The sequence below is a fragment of the Rhipicephalus microplus genome, chromosome X, assembly GCF_043290135.1.
Source record: "Rhipicephalus microplus isolate Deutch F79 chromosome X, USDA_Rmic, whole genome shotgun sequence".
Lineage (NCBI taxonomy): Eukaryota > Metazoa > Arthropoda > Arachnida > Ixodida > Ixodidae > Rhipicephalus > Rhipicephalus microplus.
In genome coordinates this window covers 69,322,114-69,343,346 of record NC_134710.1, presented here as the reverse complement: position 1 = coordinate 69,343,346, position 21,233 = coordinate 69,322,114, and the positions used below count along the sequence as shown (strand labels likewise).

The following is a 21,233-nucleotide window of genomic DNA, read 5'->3' as shown; positions in this document are numbered from 1 at the left end:
TAGTATTACGAATAAACCTTCATAAGGAGTTTTTGGATATAGCAAACATAATTTCGCGTAAAAACTAACTTTGTTATAACGAGGTTTCAGTGTACGTGAATTTGATTCATTAATAGACAGTGCATCATAATTTGCACTCGAAGGGGATATGTTCGTGTGCTTAAAGGGGCCCAGCAACACTTTTTGAGCATGGTAAGAAAGCGCTGCCGATCGGTAGTAGAGGCTCCTGACAATACCCGAGCCAAATATTACAGCGCAGCACCGGCCTGGAATTCACGATAAATTATCAGCTAAACATTGCTCCTTCTTCTTTCGACAAATGACGGAATAAGCCCAAAAATCACTCGTTGTAAGCCCATCTATCAACCATTGGCTGATTTCAACATGGCGCGCTCGGTCGTTACAGCGATTGCCGCGGGAGGCCGCGACTTGTCCACGCGTGCGCGCACGATCACATTGAAAAAGCCGCGCATTCGAAGAAAAAGAAAAAAGTACTCAAGGTCAAGAAGTGCTCGTGAAGTTTTTTTTTTTTTTTTTTTGCGCCTGCCATGCCTTCCTGCTTAGCTTCCAGCGCTTCCGTCGGGACGAGAGAAGCGAATGCAATCGCTACATGTGACGAATCTTTCTAACTCTACTCGCACTAGATGGATTTTTTAAATTTTTGAGCCGTTTAATTCGTGAGACAATAAGCTCTTCCAGAGAGTTCATTCCATGGTTAATTGAAAAGGTGTTTCAAGGCCCCTTTAAGATAGTAAAGTTTAATCAGCAGGTTTTGCTTCAATCTCCGTCCTATGTCAACTTTAGTGCTGTGCACATAATCCCGTTGTTGTGTCTCATAGGTAACCATGGTAAGGATGGCATATGCTGTGAATATTCAACATTCAGTGCGAAGTCCTTTCAGGTCAGCAAATAACGTTTTAGATTGCGAAACTGTGAGAAATAGAAGGCGGGGGCAAGGCAGCGTTATCACTGTAGCAGTTGTTTCGGTTTATTGGTCCAACTGGCCGGAAGAAAAACGCTACATGATTGAGAGGAAAGAAAGGCGAATGCGGATAAATAGGTTCGCGAGGTGAAATATCTGTACTTGTGCATGTCAATGAGTGAGCATCATTTTGGCCCCGTAGCTAACTGCCAGCAAATTACGGGAAGTTTTTCCGTTCCTCATACAGGTTGGGCCAGGTGGTGTGCTCTGGCTGTTTTCAGCAGCGTCATGTCACAGTCGACATTTTGGGCCATCGTGCAACCGTGAACACGTTGCCTTTGTAAAGGGTGTTTTCTTTAGGAGCACTTGCAGAAGTATAGAATATGTCTGTAGAACATTGTGATTCTTTGAAGCACTGTAAGGTATAGCTGCCAGCACTCGGTATCTGTGATATACTATCGCCGTTGTGCATACTAGATATGTTAAAACTCTCAATTGTTTGTAAAGTTCAACTTCCTCTTTTGAAGGGACACTAAAAAGAACTGTTTTAAAGTATTAGCAAGTTATTCTTTCACTATATTAAAATACAATGCTTGCAGCAAGAAGACGTTTTGTAAGCGAGAAAATGCTAAAATGAAAATGCCAGTGGAAGCACCACCTTGGAATTCCCGCATCGATCACCTCGCCGTCATAGATTTGGTGGCCTCTCCTAGGGCCTACGTAGTTCAGTTTCTAATCTGTCAAAATGTGCAGTCCTGTTCAAAAGTTCCGAAGCCACGCTTCCATAGAAATGCATGGGTTAGTGGGCTGGGAACTTTCGACCTTTCCCCCCATACTACATTATCTGCTCAGGGGGCTAGAGGCATAACACATTTAATTTTATGAAAAATCCTTACGCCATTGTCTCAAAAGTATAAAATATATATTTTTAAATCCAGGAGTCAGGCGTACATGAGAATTTTAGTGGCAAATTTAATAAGCAAACTTTCACGTCGGTTTTCTTCACTATTAGGTAAGCCTATGATGGGTAAATAATGTCATTAGTGATTTTAGAGTGTGGTTTATCCATATAAACTGATCCTTTGTTTCGCTTTAGTGACCTTTTAACCCGTATCCTTTTCGTATTAGTCTGGCTTATCCACTTGAGATAATATCCCCCCTTGTACATTTTAAAGGCTCACTCGCTTTCAGGCAAGTTCATGTATTGCTTAACGGATAACGGCACGTGCTTGGCAATTTCTTTTAGTTAGGCAGCCATTTCAAATTTTTCGCAGCATCTGTTTTGAAAATGACCAGCGAAGGTGACTCGTGCATTGCTCATAGATCGCTGACGAAAAGAGGCCTTTTGTCATTGTGAAGCTCTTCAGGTGCTAATTATTCAGTTACCGCAATTAACTTTGATGACTTGAGTGTCATATTTACCTGTTTATTGACATTGAAATTATTTTGCTAATTGTGTAAAATAATAATAGGTCACGAGACAATAAATTTCATTATGTGGACATCGGGATGATTTCCATCGCAGTGGAGCTGCCCTGCGGATGCTCAGCGATGAAAACCTTAAAATCAGTGTTGTCGGACGTTTTGTCGGACTTCATTGTGCGGAGAGTGTGGATAATGCATAGCAAAACATAAAAATGATGCTTTTTTGATGTCTCTAAATGGTGCTAGTGTGCCTTCAAGGACTACAAATGTCAATAAATTGGGTTCAACCTTGCAGTGAGAGCGTCTCAGTGTTTTACATGCACCGAGAGAGTGCAGCCAGTTTTGGCCCCCAGGGCCCAGCTGTGCATCCAGCCCAGTGCTACGCCTTTTAAAGAAACTCGGGCCACGCAGGGACCGGTTGGTAGACCTCGTGTACTGGTTCTCCAAGGTCACCCGGCTCATCCTGTACCACGACCTGGTGCTGCAGACGGAGAGTACGACTCAAGTTCCGCACATGCCTCTCACATCGCACCTCGTCCAGGTCTGGGGCTCCACACCAGCCATCGGCGCCGAGGAGTTCTTTTTCTGCCCCGTCACGCTGCTTATGCTGCTCACAAACTGTCCTGGCATAAGAGCAACCTTTCACATTGACGCCTTCTACGAAACATGGGCTGGTCCACCCAAGCCCCGGTATCGATAATGAGCCATGTGGGTGCTTTAAAACTGACAACTTTTTAAAGGGGAACCAATTTACCCATTCTCTCTGGGAATATAACGAAATTAATAAAAGACATTCTGACGTAAGTCGTGATGTATGCGAACCTCCAATTTCTGGTTGCTCCAGCAATTTACACCCTTGCACTGCTGATGCAGTTCTTGCCTGCAACGTCCACTTCGTACATTCGGTACGAAAGTTTCAATGGTTATGTTTTCCAGCCAAAACACATCGCAAATTTCGCCACACTGGCCATTACTATATTAATTTATTTTACCATAAAGAATATGCTGAAAATTGCATCATGACGTGCTGGCCTTGGTGACATTCTGCCCTCGTTTCACTACCTTGTTGCAGTAAAGATATCTTGTTTTCTGCAGACACACATTTTAGCTGATCACGTCAGCGTCTCTTTTTTTTTCGGTGGCAGCAGTGAGGCCCACTGCTTCCATGTGTTTGAAGCGAAATTTAGACCAGGTATTGCTGGAAAACATATCCCTTGGGGCCGCGAACTAGCCAGCACAGTTAACAACCAGCCCTGATTACTTCGAATAATTTCAAGTTCCTTGCATGCCACTTTTTCTATGTTCTGTTAATACGAAAACCCGCTTCATTCAAAGATTTCTCATGGTCCCACAGACTCTAAATTAACGAAGTTTTACTCTACTAAAACAGTCGTCACCAAGCTTGGTCATTGCTAAGAAATAGGCGAGGCATGTTGATCGCTTCTTGGCATCTGTGCCAGCGAAGTATGAAACGGCTGTGTGGCGTGAAAACAAAAATTTAAAGCTCTTATTAGGGAGCCGCACTCGGAGTGAATGAGTTGTACACAAGCACGCATATCTGGAAGGATTTGCTTAAAGCATTACTGACAATGACATAGTGACATTGAATCTTCATCCACTGAGTAACGCGCAGTGCCATCACCATGACTGCACAACAAATCAAACTACAGTAGACTCATTAAACGGAACCTAAAGGGACTGGGAAAATGTGTTCTATTTAACAGCAGTTCCATTTACTGAGAGGTGAAGTGGGTTGCAGCAATCAAGTGGGAAACCAATCATATCAGAGGAAGTTGTTCCATTCAAGCAGCCCTTTCATTTAACAGATTTCTGTTTACTCAGAGTCTACTGTATTCACAGTCTACAGTTTACGGCTTTTATGGGAGTGTCTTCAAACAATCAGCAGCAGTACAGGTATGATATCACCCAGAACAATTATAGTATTGTTCAGGTACACACAGTGCCAGTAGGGCCTGGGCATCAAATTGATATTTATGAATAGAGCTGACTTGGTGATGGTAAATGAATACCATCAGTCAGTTCATGAGCTGCGTAAATTAATTTCTGCTACAAAATTGGCCTAAGCAGGGTTTCCTTCGTCCCCTCCGCTGCTGCGTAATTTGGAGAAGATGGGGCATCATTCTTGTTGACTTGGTCATGTTGATGCTGTCTCTATTCGTGTGTATACCAAAGCCTTTTCATAATTATTTATTGCATCATACTCTCACACACCTGTCTGAAGTCCACGCACCCCTGGATGAGATGCTGAGGGTTGCGGAGGATTTTAAAAGGCGGTCGCCGCATTTCCCACCCCTGTTCGGCGACCGTCGGGAGCTGACACTGGGCTCGTACCTACGGCGACCATGCCGAAATGTCATCACGATGCACAGCACCACCCTGCCATGCATGGAGAAGGCGATCGAATGGAATCCGAAGCTGGAGTGGTTGCAGGTAAATCGTGCCTCAGTTGCACAACCTGTACTCAGAGCATCAGTTACATATAAACGTGTTAATTATCTACTCATGACTGCAGCCAATTGTCTGATAAATCATTACAAAGCGCTGAGCACTTTGTCGTAAAAAAGCTAAGGTAGTTCTATAATGTTAATTTGTACGTCTTCTAGTGATGCAGAGCTATTGATACTATCTTTAGTTTACTGTGTCTACTCGCATAATAAACGCACTCACATAATAAATGCACCCCCGATTTCAGTCATCAAAATTTGGAATTCTTTTTTCTATCATGTACCAAACACACCCTCTGCATCCATCTGCTGCAGTCCCACATACGAACACGTGGCGCCTCCTTGCTCGTTGGTCTTTCCCGTTTTTATTATGTGTACTGTGCTATGGCAGTGAACGTTGAAAAACACCAGGCAGTAAAAATTTCCGGAGCCCTCCACTATGACATCTCTCGTCGTCATATCGTGATTTTGGGAAGTCAAAACCCACATATTATTCTTATTGTTATTAACACCAGCCATTTTTTTCTATAAACATTTTGTCGTTAGCACTCATGTCACATATTTTTTTGTACGTCATGCCCTAAAAACACATACCAGAGGACCCACCTTATTTCAATTTTTACCATACGTTTTCACCGTTATGAAAAACGATGAACAAGCAGCACACCCAGACATTCTCTTCTTTTGAAGCGTATTTTTTTTAGTAGTTTGAGTACTAGTGAACTTGCTGTACCTGAGGCTCTTAACATCAAACTTATACCAAAATGCCCCGCAGCTGAGGAAGATCGTCTTCTATATTGTATTTACCCGCACGAGGAATGCACCCCCAACTTCAGTCGTCAAAATGTGCATTCTTTCTTTACGCACAATAAGCGCACCTTCTACATTCATCCGCTGCAGTCCTGCTAACTGACACATGACGCCTCCTTGCCCGTTGAATCTCTTCCGTTTGTTATTAATACGCTTGCCCCATCTCGGCCACCTCAACTCGCTTCCTCCCCCCTTTCGCCCACTTCCGCGTGCCGTATGGTTTTTTTTTTCTATCTGCGGAGGGCACGTCCCCACTCGTTTTAATTATCTATGTGCCACAGCAAGGTTCACTAACGATGCGAGTGTAGAGACATCACAGCTGATAAGCACACAGCTAGCGAAGATCACGAAACTGCCCGCATCAACATTCCGCTCCAGCCTTTCCTTTTCCTATTTTCCTTTTTCGCACGCAGCGTTTAGATGTCGGAGGTGCCTCCGTTGGATTGGGCGTGGCGCTGAGAACATTTTCGGGGCGTGGTATGTTCGAATTAACCGTCGCAAGTGCTTGCGCATTCAGATTACAGGGAGTTTTCAAAATACAGGGCCAATTACAGGTTTGACGGGACCACAGCGTCAGTTCTAATTAACCAAAAGTTCAAATTAAGCGTGTTCGAATTAATGAGACTCGAGATTAGTAAATTGCGCTTTCATAATTCCACCATCATCATGTTTGTCACGAGAACTCTCTCGGTAAGCAAGAAAACGTGCAAAAAAAATTCGAGTGGCTTCACATAGTTGCAATAATGGATCGGTTCCCATGACATTATAAATTTTGACGTTTTTTTACTAGGTCCTACATAGCTCTTAAGTTTTAAAAACAATGTAAACTCACTTCTGAGATTGCTCTAGACTTAACGTACTAAGTCTCGGGAAATTACTTTGAGCGAATATCGCTAGAGCAAAAAAAAAAAAAAAAAATGCGCGTTAAATTTGTGGCATCATGTGCAGAGATTTCAGCACAAAATTCAGTAATATGTAATTTATAAATGTATTACCAATATTTTCTCCGCTGTTAATAAACTTGAGATGGTAAAAAGGACGACGTGTAAGTTTTGAAGCCTTTTTCAATCTAAAAAGATCCTTTGTTCTAGGTCAGCATTCATGTAATATTAGCACTTTAGTGAACGCACCTATCTTCATCGATGGTATGTTTTTGATGTTTACAATTTCAATATTTTCCCTGTTTCGAACGCTTTTGGACCCCTTGCGCTATCCAACGTGTAAAAGATAAAGCAGTTTATCAGTTTCGTTTTTGTGTTTCTCTTTTTTTCACCATGTAGTGATTTAAAAAGGCTTTCCGTGCACCTGTGACCGCTTGATTCAAACGGCGAATTTCGGAGGATTCTCGTGAATTTGGGCTGAAATATTCAAATGATGACAACAGCACAGGCTCGGAGGACGACATTGACACTTCCGATTTCAGCGCGGACGACGAGAGTTCGTCAAACCGCCTTGGAACATCAGTGGTCGTCCACCGGTGAGTTTACCTTTGTGCTCGGGTCGCGTTATTGCCGATGTGCGTCAGTGTAAGCTGATTCGATGTGTTCTGAAGGTTAGGGCTCTTGTTTGCAGGGCGTCCACTTTCTTTGGGCGAAACTACTTGCCGGCGGCAGCGCAGAGAGTGCAGTTTCAAACGTGTAGGCAGCTAGGAGTGAACCTTGGAACTGCGTTACGTAGTGCCACGCGGCGCTCCGTGAGCGTTGTCGACTTTTTGTTTTTTACTGTCCAAGTTATTGGAGAGCTATGGAAAAGCACAAATAAATATGTCTGACGCATATTTTTCAGAAGTCGACGTAGAGCGAGAGAGACGGTTGTTGGAGGTCCCACAGTCTATCTTGATGCTCCTACACGAAACGCTCCTCAAGGCTAACGGCGCCTTCAAAAAAAAAAAAAGGAACTGTAAAGTATGCTATGAACAAAAAAAAGTTGAACAAAAAGCAAGTGTTCTGTTAAATATGCGTAGCTAACCTGTATTTTACCGCATCGCGAAACTGCTTAGCATGTTGGCATGAAAGACACTACGTGTAGTGTTATTTTATGTACACAAAAACTTTTGTATTTACAGCACTTATATTAACAGGATATTTGTGCGTGCTCCTTGTGCTTAAAATGTATATTTTGATTTTTTAATGCTTAGGCTGTTCGGAGTAGTGTTGATGGTTCTAGGAAATTTATCTGTTCATATTTACAATGTTTTTCGTTTGATGATTTTTTTCGTACTATTGTTAATAGATTTGTGGTTTCAAACTGACCGTGTTTGAAAGATAACTCCTAGCTGTACAATTTGACACCATAAACATTAACATCAGTAACTTTGCGTGCCATAAAAAAAATAAAGTTTGCTGGACTACTCTAGAACAGCTAAATTTCTCGCGGTCACGAAAGTGTTGAAGTGTTTGAGGTACTTTCTTCTCAGAAGTGCTCCATTATCAATATATACCTATGCCAAAGTGCTCCTAATAATAAGATTACCTGCTCTAAAACTAAAATTTTACTGCTGTAAAATGCTTCTAATAGTAAGATTACCTGTTCCAAAATGCTCCAAAGGTAAAATTTTCCTGCTTCAAGGTGCTCCTAATTGCCTGATTATTAGCTCCAAAGGGCTCCAAAACTAAAATTTGACTGCTCCGAAAATTGCTCCAAATCGGCAGACCTCAGTGGGATCACTGCATTAGTTCGTTATAGCCAATATCGATATCTACCGACAATTAGCCAGCAAGCAAAAGTATACTCACCAACAAATACCACAGTAGCCCACTGCACAGAGAAAAACGGCCATCGGAAGGCAAGAAAGTAGCAATATAATAAAGAACAATGCACTTTATTTCTGCCAAATTGAGGACACCAGCTGGAAGATTACTTCGAAGAAACATAATCCTTCACAGACTTTTGCCGGCTCTTCCTGATGCGGATGACTGCGTTTTCAGCTGCTATTTCGAGTCCACCCTCGCCAACATCGTCTGCACGAAAGAAGCGGCCAGCAGGTCTGTCGCATGCAGCGCTTGCGTGGGTGTCGGGTTCGCTAACATTCGGCTTCAAGGTGTTCACACATTCGTCACTGTCGTCATGCACGCCCGTCACCGCGGGCACAATTTTCGCATATGATAACTCTTCGGTTACAACCACGTCAGTATCGGCACCGTTGTGCATGCAGAAAGTGACGCAGTGAGGCACAACGCCTTTCAAAGAGAGCGTCCCACGGCGTCTGGTCCATAGCCTGGTCGGCCGCGGCACCCACTGGCGACAGCGCCAAAATCTTCGTTCACTTTTTTTTCTTGACTCCAGATTCAACGGTTTTCAACATTGCCGACTTCTGCTCGATGGTTACATTTTTGTGCTGACGTTTGCCGCTGCCGTTGTCCATCTCGTGTCTGGCGGCAGTCACTGATAGAGGTGGTGTTGCTCTTACATAGCGAACGCCAAGGAAGAAAGCCACAAGCTTCGATGCCCCGGCGGCACGCGAGGCCTCAGCGTGTAGCTGAAGGAGAGCATAGAATTTCCTAATATACACTCGAGGGAACTCTGGTGCTAGTGTCTATGGGAGCTGCAACGCGCGGAGCTTCAGCGAGCATGGGAATGGTGGGTAGTACACACATTTGTCTAATTTTCGTACTTCTGGCCTGCTTCTGGCTTCGTGTGTGTTCATATGGCTTAAAGATGTTTTTTCACAAAAAAAAAAAAAAAACTTTAGCAAATGTTCAGCGTTTGCGCTTCACAACCTTATTCCTTTAGTCTTACCATTTCGAATCGGGTCACAAAGCTCAAAAGGGTTTGTTCTTTCCTTCAAAACAAAACCGTAACCAGCAATAAACGAAGCCGCAAATACCATTTGCCGCCCGCAAGTACGAAGACTAGGCAAACGTGTGTACTACCCATCATTCCCATGGTCGGTGAACAATCGCAGTGCCAGAGTCCCTTCTAGATAATTTTAGGAAACTCTATGAAGGATAGAAGAAGGTCAGATGCGCGAGCGGGTCAACGAGTTCTACAGGAGAGGAGAGGCTGGCTCACGCGCACGATCGCGCGAGTTGCTGCGCAGGCGAGTTCATTAGTTCCAGAGGAAAGGGGAGGTAGGAAGACTCACTCCCACACGCGTTTGCAGGCGGCTCTAGAAAAGCGCAAGACGCGAGTTTTTAATTACCGCAGCCGTGGTGAGACGTAAACCGTTGTGCACTATAAGATACTGAATTGATGTATACCAAAACAATCAGTAAATCTATTGTGGGAAAAGCTATTGTAGTAAATCTATTGTGGGAAAAGTTTTGCTTCGTTAAAACGATGTTTTAAATACATTGGTGTCTATGGGAATTTCAAGGGGAGTTACAATTGCTTCGTTATATTCATTAATTCATTATATCCTGCTTCATTATAACGAGCTTTTACTGTATTTCCGCAACATCGTAGTATCCCCCCCCCCATTCCTCCCTTCTGTTGCAATTTGCTCTTCATGCTTATTATATGCGCATACTTCAAGAAACGCAAGATATAGGCTACCTTTTCTTCTGTAACTTTTCATGTGGACAGCGAGGGGGCAGCCGTACTTTGTTATTAATCTGGTAATCGGCAGTTTGTTTTGATGTTTCGGGGCTAGCTTGCTGCAATGTTGGCTACTTGCTAGAATGTCAATAAGGTCGTCACGGTCGTCATGCGAGGTCGCCACGAAGTTGGCAAAGTGCATTGTAGTGCACGCTTCTGGGCGTCCCTCGAGGTCACAGCAGATACCACTGTTGTGGTTAAACTAAGGGAGTAAAGATAGCTACAAAACGATTTTATGGTGTGCGCGGGTGACGCAAGTACAACTTGCAGAAGATAGCGCCATGAACGACTGAAGATCAGTGAAGTCTTAAAGAAGCTGTTTCCAAACAGTGTACGTGTATGTCAGTTGCAAAAGGCTAGGCGACCTAACTTTTTTATTACATTTTTTGGTCATCTCGAAAAAGTTATCATAAAATTTGCCGCGCATATTAAACGCACCCCCAACTTTGTTTTGATTTTTTTTAGAAACAAAGTGCTTTCATTCAAGAGTAAATACGGTATTTTCCTGAATAATTCGGTTAGTAGAGTACTGCTCTTGATAATATGGGCGTTTTAAACTTTCTTAAACATTGACAAATGCTGACAGAAACTTTTCTTTTTTAGTCTTTTTTTAATATTGCTAGCTATAATACTATACACAAGTAGATTTACGAGTCAATTTTAAGGATCACCAGACAACAAACTACATATTACATTAAAAAAGTCCTAATAAAAATTTTTAATGCCAGGGGTCCTTCAACGTGCTCTCAAATTTAAGTGTTCATTCATATAGCATTTTTTCTTTGTCAGAATGCAACCATCACGACCAGGATTGAATCCTACAGGGCAGTTGTCAGTTAACGATCGAGGGCTGCAGATCAATCCAAAGCCTCGCTCTTTGTCACCACTCATAAGCCCGATGTGTACTTCGGAGATATTCAACTATGCAATCTTTTGTTTAACACCTGGTGCAGCTGACGACTTCATCCCAGAAGGTTCTCGCCTGCATAACGAGGTTCTCCCAGCTCAAGCGCCTTTCCATAATGTACGGCCCCCAAAATGGATGGTGCCCCTTCGACCCTCACCTCAGCAATGTACTGCGAATACTGTCACTGACGCACCTGACGATCAAATACTTCGAAGGCGTGCGTCTGTCGACCATCAACAATCACTGCCCAAACATCGAATGCCTCTCTCTTGGGCTGCGACATCGGCGACGAGACGATCTGACCCGGCTCGTTTGCGAAACTGAAATCTCTTGCCCTGAGTGACTCCATCATGGAAGAAGCGTTCTTCACCCCCCTCAACGTTGCAAAGGGCCTCACCGACCTCTACCTTGACGCCGAGTGGATCGCATCGGCATACATCGGAGGGCCGAGGACCCCCGCGTACCAGCGGCCGATCCATCCGGCCATGGAGCAGCTCACCATCCTCACGGACTTGTCGGTGTTGGCGCTGTTCATAGTACCCGAGGAAGTTCGCAGGCTGATCGGGTGGATGCCGAGGCTCAAACGCCTGAGCACGGACAGCTACGGCATTAGATTGTGCGTGCAGAACTACTTCCCGCATGTGGCACTGACGTGGACTTCGTGCACGACCTGCGCGGCGGAATTCCTGAAGATGAACTTTGCACAGCACGAGGTTTGGCGCATTGTCAATGCCCTGGATCGAGACGACGAAAAAAGAACACATAGCTGAAAAAGCATCTTTACCTCTTCTTCATTGGGGACGGTAGAAACATAATCTTTGTCAATTGAGCATAAGCAACAATGTTGTGGAGGCACTGCTGGTCATTATTGAAACAGCTCCACACACAATGTAGCCTGTTTCACGCTTACGGAGAAATGTCAGAGCGTGTGACATTGTGATTTAGACTGTAGTCAATCAATCAATCAATCAGTTTATTATCATGTCATAAAAGGATGTTACAGGGAGTAAAATATACAGACGAGGGTCCCGAAGTACACGCCTGCAACGGGACCGACCCTAGGTGAGGATTACAAATAATAAAAGCACAAGCAGCTGTTAGAATCGTAGAAACAAAAATATACAAAGCAGAATGAAAACAAAAAGTCATGAAATCAAAAAACAAATAATACAGCATAAAACAACACAAAGAAGATAGATCAAATACTTAACAGGTGCTCTTTTAATGAGTTTTTAAATGAAATTAAAGAAACTTTGCATTTTAGTGAAGTGGGCAAATTATTCCATATGGTGATAGTAAAGAAAACAGAAGATGATAGGAAGTAAAATGTTATTATAGCCGCAAACCTGCTTGTGTTAGTATTAACTAAAATCTTAGGATCAATGAAATTAGCAGAAAGTTGATTTCTTATTTGTTTATGCAGCAACATAATTAGATTAAACCTGAATGGATAGCTAACATTTAAGATTTTATTGCATTGAAGAAGGGTAGCGGCGCTTCTGCGCGAGAACAGTTAAAATTAGCGCGAATAGCTCGATTTTGTAGATGTTGTACTGATGAAAGATGACACTGGTAAGTATTCTCCCATGATGGAATGCCATAAGTGATATGAGAATTATTGAATACGAAGTAAAGTGAAAGGAGTGCTTTATGAGAAAAATATGAGCGAGCTTTGAGGAATGCACGAATGCTGAATGCTGCCGTTTTTCTAATGTGAGCAATATGTAGAGCGAAGTTAAGGTTAGCGTCGAGGTGAACGCCCAGAAAAGATACACTGTCGCCGATATTAATCAAATGAGAGTAAACTGTGAGCTGTGGTGAGGAAGTTAACTTGCGTTGAGCTGATCTAAAAACCATAAACTTAGATTTATTTAGATTAATAATTAAGAAATTTTCCTGGCACCATTTTGACACGCTACAAAGTACAGCATTTAATTTATGTGTGACGTCAATACATCTATCAGCAATGGAAATAGTAGTATCATCAGCATATAAAATGCAGTGAGCCATGTGTATAATGTCAGGAAGGTCATTAGTGTAAAGTAAAAAAAGTAACGATCCCCGTAATGACCCTTGAGGAACCCCTTGATTTGTTGTTTTAATAGAAGAAAATGAGCCCGATATGTAAACAGTATACTTTCTGTTAAGGAGATAACTGTTTAAAAATTTGAGGGATGGACCTGTAATACCGTATGATTCGAGTTTTTTGGATAAAATGAGATGATTAATGGTATCGAATGCCTTTGTGAAGTCTAAAAAAACTGACCCCACCACAAATCTTGCGTCTATGGAGTGCTTGATGAAGTCTTATAGGGAAAGAATAGCAAGGTTTGTAGAACTTCCAGCGTGAAAGCCAAATTGACAGGGATTCAGTATATTAAATTTATTAAGGTACTTGTTTAGCCGAGTTATTAATAGTTTTTCGATGACTTTGCTCGGTGAAGAAAGAATACAGATGGGGCGATAGTTAGAAGTAGATTGCTTGTCACCCTTTTTAAAAGTCGGAAGGACTTTAGCTATTTTTAGAGAAGTAGGGAAACTGCCATGCTTGAACGCAAGGTTTATAATTATAGAAAGTGGTTCAGAAATAATGTCTACTGCAAGTTTTAAGTGTCGTTCTGAGATTTTATCTATACCAGGGCTGGTTTCTTTGAGACTTGATTGCTGAAGAAACATCATCAGGGCTCACGGGAAAAAGAAAAAAATTATTAGAACATTGTAGATTACAGCAAGAACTGCTATGTTTTTCACTAAAAATTTCGGAAAAATAATTACTAAAAGCATCAGCAACACTTTCAGGGTTATCATGTGTAACGCCTTTATATATGACTTTCTGCAAAGGTGAACTATGTATTGATCCATTTAGAAAATCGTTTAAAAGTTGCCATTGTCTTTTAGGGTTGTTTTTTTCTCTAGATATTTGGTCGTCATAATATTTTTTCTTGGCATTTTTCAAGAGACACGAAAGAACATTCGAATATTTTTATAGCGTGAAACTAAAGCAGTGTTAAATGTTTTTCTCTAGATATTTGGTCGTCATAATATTTTTTCTTGGCCTTTTTCAAGAGACACGAAAGAACATTCGAATATTTTTTATAGCGTGAAACTAAAGCAGTATTAAATGGTTGTGTTTTGACTTTTCTGTACAGGTTATCTTTTTTGCGCATACTTCTTAGCAGTCGCTGAGATAACCATGGGTTCTTAGAATATTTGTACCTCTTTTTACATTTGACTGTTTTAGTACATTCTTCTACGGCTTTAAGGAAAAGGGAAGAAAACTTGTTGAATGCCTGGTCTACATTGCATAAGGACGTAACACTGGACCAACCAGTTTTGATAATGGCATTGAAAAACAATTCCTGGTCAAGTACGGAAGTAACACGCGTGGGTGGGTCAAATGGCTTCACGACGTTGAAAGCAAGCAATATGGGATAATGATCAGTGATGTTCACATCAATTACTCCTGCAGAGAGAGAGGGCGAGAAATTACAGATGGCATGATCAAGCAATGAAGCAGCACCAGAAATAGGACATCTAGTAGGAGATAAAATGAGAGACTCAAAACCGTATCCTCTGAAGCAGTCATTATATTCTGTGCATGCACAATTGTCTGTGTTAAGCGAGTTGATGTTGATGTCTCCAACTAAGACAACGCGCTTGCCTTCAGATGATAACTGATGCAGAATGGTATCCAGGCGAGAAATGGCATTCCTCATATTCGAAGAAGGCGAACGGTAAATACACCCCAGAATAACGTTGTTATCGTTTAAAAAAGAATGATCTAATTCAATCCACACGGATTCGCAATGCGAGATGCCTAAGGAAAAATCTTGTCGGCGGGTGTAGGACAGATCTGGGGCGATAAATATTGCTGAACCACCATAGCTGTCTGAACAACGGTGACAGTACTCAGCTGCGTACGATGACGGGCCAAACAGATTGACGTCATAAGTGCAGAGCCATGTTTCAGAGATGCAAATGATGGAGAAAGAATGCACGAGTGAATCTATAAAGTTATAAATATTATCCGAATTTTTGGGAAGGCTACGCGCGTTGAAATGAACCAAGGAGCGATTACTATCATCTAGCATATGTTTAGCCTCGTCAGGGGATAGCAAAGCCATGATGATAAGATGAAAGTGAACGAGTGTTCAGCACAAAAATGGGCGTAGCACTCAGTGGCTATGAAAAGATGCTAAGATCACTGTCTGTGATAATGCGATATACTCTGCCATCACCACACTTCTGCACCTTGATCTGGCAATTGTCTATCAACAGAAATTGCCATTTGTGCGCTTTTTTCAGAGTTAGGGCCTTAGCAAACAATCTTTCGTTCTCTGGAGACAGGTGATCATTGGCATAGATTGCCCCTACTTGAGCTACCGGAGAAGCCAACATCAGAAGTGTTCGGACGGGTCTTACGCGCTTTACGAACGAAGTCGTTTTTCTTTTCACGGCAGCAGAACCGTGCAACAATGTTCTGTTCATCTGATTTCGTTGAAATGCGATGAACTGTGTCAAAGTCGCTGGGCGTGACAGGACACTGAATAGCTTCGCCAATCTGCATCACAATGGCCGCACAGTCCTCACTCACCCTGAGGGACCGGAACGCCCTTGATTTCAACATTATTGAGCCTCGAGTATTGCTCCAACTCCGCAACCCTTCTAGTCAGTGCCTCATTTTGCGCAACTAGTTCCTTGTTAGCTAGTTTCAATTCATCCTGCTTTGTTTTGATAGAGTCGAAACTGTCACACTGAAATTGAACACTATCACTGAGGAACGCATGTTCCCCGAGTCCTTCCTGTGCTAGCTTTTCTTTAATTTTAGCTGTTAGTTCATTTGCAAGGGTATCAAGACTAGAGCGAACCAAAGACAAGTGCTTCAATTTTTTTTTGGCCAATTCTGCGTTGGTTGGCATGACAGCAATTACACAAACTAAGATAAACACGCAGTGGGAGGCAGCAGCTGCGGTAAAAGAGAACACACTAACATGAGCAGAAAGAAGGACACCAACCTGCAGAGCAAGTAGGAAGCAATCAGAATGGGATCCAAGAACCACTTGCCACAGCCGCTGTTTCAAAAATGATGCACTTCCACGGGAAGCGTCGTTATTTATCCTTGTGACGTCACGGTAGTAGGCGCCCTCTTTCGAATGATGACGTCGTAGATGTAGGCGATTCACAGGCCACTGGACTTGACAGTTGATGAGCCGCACACGTGCCCTAAAGACAGCTGTATCCAGATAGCTGCAGAGCAAGTAGGAAGCAATCAGAATGGGATCCAAGAACCACTTGCCACAGCCGCTGCCTCAAAAATGATCACAGTGCGGGCATTTCTAGCACAGCATCACAAACATAGGGTCAAGTTCCCCAATCCGGAGTCTGTGCTTAGAAGATGTCTAGCAGTATGCACCGTCAGCAGCTTACGACAAGGTTCTTATGACTATGGTGAAACACACGAAAGCTTTCCATGTAAATGAACAAAAATGTATTGATTCTCGTTAACTGTAAGCAATGCTCGACGTCATTTTCGTACAGCGCGCCAGTAGGAGCCTGCGCATGCACACACACCTGAGGAGGGGTTTAGTGTTGAGCTGTGTCATCTGCTACGGCGGTACACGGCTGCAGCACTAGCCGCACCACGTGCCATGCGTTCCAGGATTCGCGTTCCGAGAAAGTTGCTGCTGTATTACCAGGTGTGCTCTTCCTCTTCAACTTTCTGAGGGGCCAGGGCAAAGCTTCGCATTCTAAGATTGTCTGCCTGTTTGCAAGGGGTTGCACAGGCCACACTTTGTGTTTCTCTAGTTGATCTTGAGCGCAGTGGGTCAAAAGAGGTTTTTAGAACCATTTCATAGTCACAGTATTATGGTAGCATTGCTGACCATTATAGTAACACTTTCTTGATCTTGCACAGGTTCTTGGTGCTGAACGAAAATGACGTCAAGCATTGCTTACAGTTAACGAGAATCAATACATTTTTGTTCATTTACATTGAAAGCTTTTGTGTGTTTCACCATAGTCATAAGAACCTTGTCGTAAACTGCTGATGGTGCATACTGCTAGACATCTTCTAAGCACAGACAACGGATTGGGAAACTTGACCCTATGTTTGTGATGCTGTGCTAGAAATGCCCGCACTGTGACTTTGCGAGAGTCTTCTTGTTAAAAATTTTGTGTGCCAATATAAGTGATAGTGTGTCTGTGTTGCCAACATGTCACGATTCTCGGCATTTATAAACTCTCATCATAAATCTCAAATGATGGTTGCAAGGGCGCCTTGTTACTGCTTTTTTTCAAGCTATGATGTTATTGCTATTTTACAAATATAATGCATATGTTATGAAGTTACCGATATTCGAAATCGGACTGTCCAGCCAGTCTAACTGCAGGCTAAGTCAGCTCTTTTCAGGGGCTTAGCCAGAAATTTTTTTGGGAGTGTTTTAACCATAGTTTATGTATGTTTCTGTGTGCATTTGTATGTGCTTATATACATAAGCAAGCAAACGCTACGCTCTTGGTACTTGCTGTGGCTTATCGCACTCAACGTTTTGCCCATTTAACTGAAATGCTGCTGCATTGCTTGACGGCGTAACGCAGTCAGGAGGGGGGGAGAGGTGTTGGAATTAGTACACGAGTATATGTACATATTGGAAGATCAGGCCTCCCTCAAGGCAAACTATTGCCTAGGCTCCTGCTTCACCGCTTATGCTATGATGCCTGATCTTGGATGTACTATTCTGTGAAATCCTAATGCAATATGTTTGACTGGTGTTTTTTTTTTTTGGTAGTAGCTTTGTCAAAACATTTCTGCATTACCATCAACATTGCCACCAAAGTTCGCGCTGTGAGGCGTTGCCAGAAGAAAGCCTGCTCGTGCAAGTTAAACAATTCGTTCCCTTGCTCTCAAGTGTGGCTTTTAGGTTACTTTTTTTATCATCATCGCCTTGTTATCGTCAGCATTCTAACTGCTGGCAAGCCATACTCTTTGTACTGGTTTCACTGAACAGTATGATTTTGTTAAAAGTTTGCTTTAATTATAAAATTAAAAAAAGACAAGTCTCTTGCCTTGCTTTCAATTCATTGCGTTATCAGTGGCCACGTGCTTAGCACTTCCAGGTTATAAAAACCTTGTGCTCTATTACTGTGGCATAACATTCATGACGGGAAATTTGGTAAGTCTGTTTTTTTTTTTAAGTGAACTCCGTTACAAACGACAAGATACTCAACCTCTTTCTTGTAAGAGCATACAGTAAAAGTTCGTTTATTCATACTTCACAAGACCAGAAAAATGGTCTGAATTATCGTAATACCGAATTATATAAAGTATACAAAATAATCGTTAAACTTATATGACATAAACATTCATTTTCTTGAGGAATGTATAAATTCAGTGATTAGTTTGCATAGGAGCAGTGCAAATGCCCCAATTTCTGTCATTTGCAATATTGTTCCCAATGTAAACATGACAGGATACTGCGTCTTATTCTGCAACTTGCTGTGAGTCGATATCTCATTGTGTACAAACAACATGGTTGTGGGTGGGGACCAAGGCTTCTTCGAAACTCGCGGCTGTTTCCGCTGTCCAGAGAACCGATTTTTATTCCTTAATGTCTCACATATCGAGCACACAACGCAACCTCGAAATCTTCTGAATCAACGAGATTGTGGCCACTTCTAACCAAATCAACAAGAGCTTAATGCCATTAAAGCAATACACATGCTGTTCAGGACCATTAAACACAACAAAATTATTTGATTTTCTGAATAAATAAGCTTTTACTGTATATCTATGTAAAATGTGTTTTTGTTTGTATTTTCGTTTCAATTTCATTTCTTCTAATCAACCTTTGAATTTCTACATAAATCTCGCACCTCAGCTTCTATTCTATGACATTGTTCTTGTAAATATATAAAACCACCTAGTTTTTGGCCTATTCTCCACCGTGCATGTGAGCCACAGTGACTAGGTGAACTCCTACAATTACTTTTCTGTGACAAAATACATCCCAAATAACAAACTCCTTCTCAAGAGCGGCATTTCCACCCAATTCGCCATCGCAAATTGATTTTTGCAGAAAAAAATGTTGTCGAAGAGTCATTTTCAGTTTTTGTGCCAATACTGAATCCCTCAATGTCGTAACCAAATGAATATAACATACATTTAGGCCAGGAGAAGTGCAGAGGCAGTCTTTTGGTTGTAGTGTAGTGATTGTGACTTAAACTAAAATGAAATATAGTGGATGAAAAATTGCCCTTTCCGTTGCTATAGTAGTCCGAACCCATGACCTTCAAATTACACATCCGAACACTTCTCTATTTACTTTGCCTGGTACTTTTGATAATGTAATCTTTGGAAGTATAGGTCTGCACTGTTTGTAGCGCAGGTGGCGAGTGTGGAATACTTCTTCCCAGTGGACATCATTTGGCGCACGATTTTTGCGAGAGGCGGCAGCTGACCAGTAAAGAATCGCTTGCTAATCTAAGTCATTACCATAACATAGCTGACCTAGTTAGTATGCATACACTCTAAAAAAAACAAGATGCGCAAACAAAGACACAAGAGGGAGGTCGGAACACCACAAACGCCTACTAACAACTGAAGGTGCTCACAACAATGGTACGGAAAGAAGGCACGACCACTTGGCAGCATATGCTTGAGCCCGCTGTCGATTAACTCGTAAAATGAAATCGATTGCCTTGACAGTGGACCCCCATGCATGCCAGATTAATTGGTTTGCACATTGAATGGCCATGCGCAAACACGCTTTCGTGTTTGCTTGGGTGAAGTGCCTGGTATATATGATTGATGATTGATATGTGGGGTTTAACGTCCCAAAACCACTATATGATTATGAGAGACGCCGTAGTGGAGGGCTCCGGAAATTTAGACCACCTGGGGTTCTTTAACGTGCACCCAATGCCTGGTATATATGAATGAAACAAAGAGAATCGTTCGAAGGGTATGTTTCTTTGCTAACTTGAACAATTGATGATCTGTGACAGCTAATGTAGTTGACAAAAAAATACATTCCCTCGTAGCTGAATTGGTGGAGCACCGGACCTGAGCATCCTGCGTTTGAATGCCACCGACGGGAAGGGGAGTTTTTCGCTCAATTTAATTTATTTCAGTTTGCTTCATAACTACTGCACTACAGATAAAAAAAACAAGTAATATCTGTGGTGCTTTTGATTGCCTAATTGTCTCTTGGGATGTGTCTAAGAAAGAACAAGCCCTTGGGAAAAGTTCCAAGTGTGACGTCATGGATATCAATTTTTTCTGTATTTTGGCAACACGGTTCCAGTGACTTTTTTCTAGAAGATCTGATATATAACATCTGGCTTCGACAGGAGTCAATGATGCAGGATTTTTTTGAGTAGGGGACAAGGGGCATGCTTCTGAGAGGACCTCACAATCGCTCTTCAATCGGCACATTCCATTCGACCCCTCCGTTGCCTCATGGTCTGCCTGTGTACTCCCAACCAAGGAGGATATTTTTACTATCTTTTTAATGAAAGAACGCTGTAGTGCAAGCTCTAGCAAAGTCGTCTCACTGGCTAGAGTGAGCCGACAAACACACAACCTTTATTTCGAAAACAATAAACGAGGGATTGTTCATATCTATGTAGCCAGAAATGTTTTTCAGGGTGAAGTTCAAGCATACATTGTGTATGGTGCATGTGTGTGCATGTAAATATACTCAAGTCTGCTTAAATGTATCGTTTCGCTCTGTGAATAGAAACGGTAGCGTAATTATAAAATAGGAAATCACTGATCTCAATGAAAGTAAGATTAATGATTGACGTGAGTATTGATTACTTGATCTCCCATAAAATATGTCAATATCTTGAAGTTTCCTGAGAAAACTGGTATCACAAGGACACGTATTAAGCAGCATATATACATATTTCTTTCCGTATTTGACTTGTGGGGACATAGAATGAAGCGCCCTTTCTATTCTCTAAACGCCAATGTTGCTAAACGTTTACGTTTTCTCCAAACCCTACCAATATAAAGGCCGCCATCCTGGGGTCACTTTGGTGGGTGCCGTGCGTACGGCTTCACTCTTGGTGCGCATCAACGTTTGCGCATTCGCACCTGCTGCCTCACAAAGTCATTTGCCTGTGAAGATATATTTTCGTCGAACAATTAAAACAATAAATTATGTGG

The 21,233-nt window shown here is 42.2% G+C and overlaps 2 protein-coding genes and 1 long non-coding RNA gene across 5 annotated transcripts in view; 2 read left to right on the top strand and 1 right to left on the bottom strand.

Annotated features, from left to right (window-relative positions):
* Positions 1-2,749, top strand: part of LOC142775598 (uncharacterized) — a 70,787-nt gene extending 68,038 nt beyond the window's left edge. The window contains exon 7 of one of the 2 annotated variants that reach the window (XR_012886810.1): positions 2,643-2,749. The gene's annotated coding sequence lies outside the window, so the exon portion shown is untranslated. The remainder of the gene's footprint in view (positions 1-2,642) is intronic. The other variant, XR_012886811.1, reaches the window with a different exon arrangement.
* A 298-nt stretch (positions 2,750-3,047) lies between these two features.
* Positions 3,048-21,233, top strand: part of LOC142775599 (uncharacterized) — a 34,887-nt gene continuing 16,701 nt past the window's right edge. Inside the window, exons 1-4 of one of the 2 annotated variants that reach the window (XM_075877087.1) lie at positions 3,055-4,798; positions 6,963-7,099; positions 7,195-7,259; positions 11,112-18,141. In XM_075877087.1, coding sequence (XP_075733202.1) covers positions 4,505-4,798; positions 6,963-7,099; positions 7,195-7,259; positions 11,112-11,389 — 774 coding nt within the window. In that variant the 5' untranslated portion in view covers positions 3,055-4,504 and the 3' untranslated portion in view covers positions 11,390-18,141. Of the gene's footprint in view, positions 4,799-6,962; positions 7,100-7,194; positions 7,260-11,111; positions 18,142-21,233 lie in introns of those variants that run through there. The other variant, XM_075877086.1, reaches the window with a different exon arrangement.
* LOC142775600 (uncharacterized) lies at positions 5,983-16,191 on the bottom strand. The gene is made up of 2 exons (XR_012886812.1): positions 16,081-16,191; positions 5,983-7,498 (listed from the first exon to the last, which is right to left on the bottom strand). It is a non-coding gene; the product is annotated as an uncharacterized LOC142775600 (long non-coding RNA).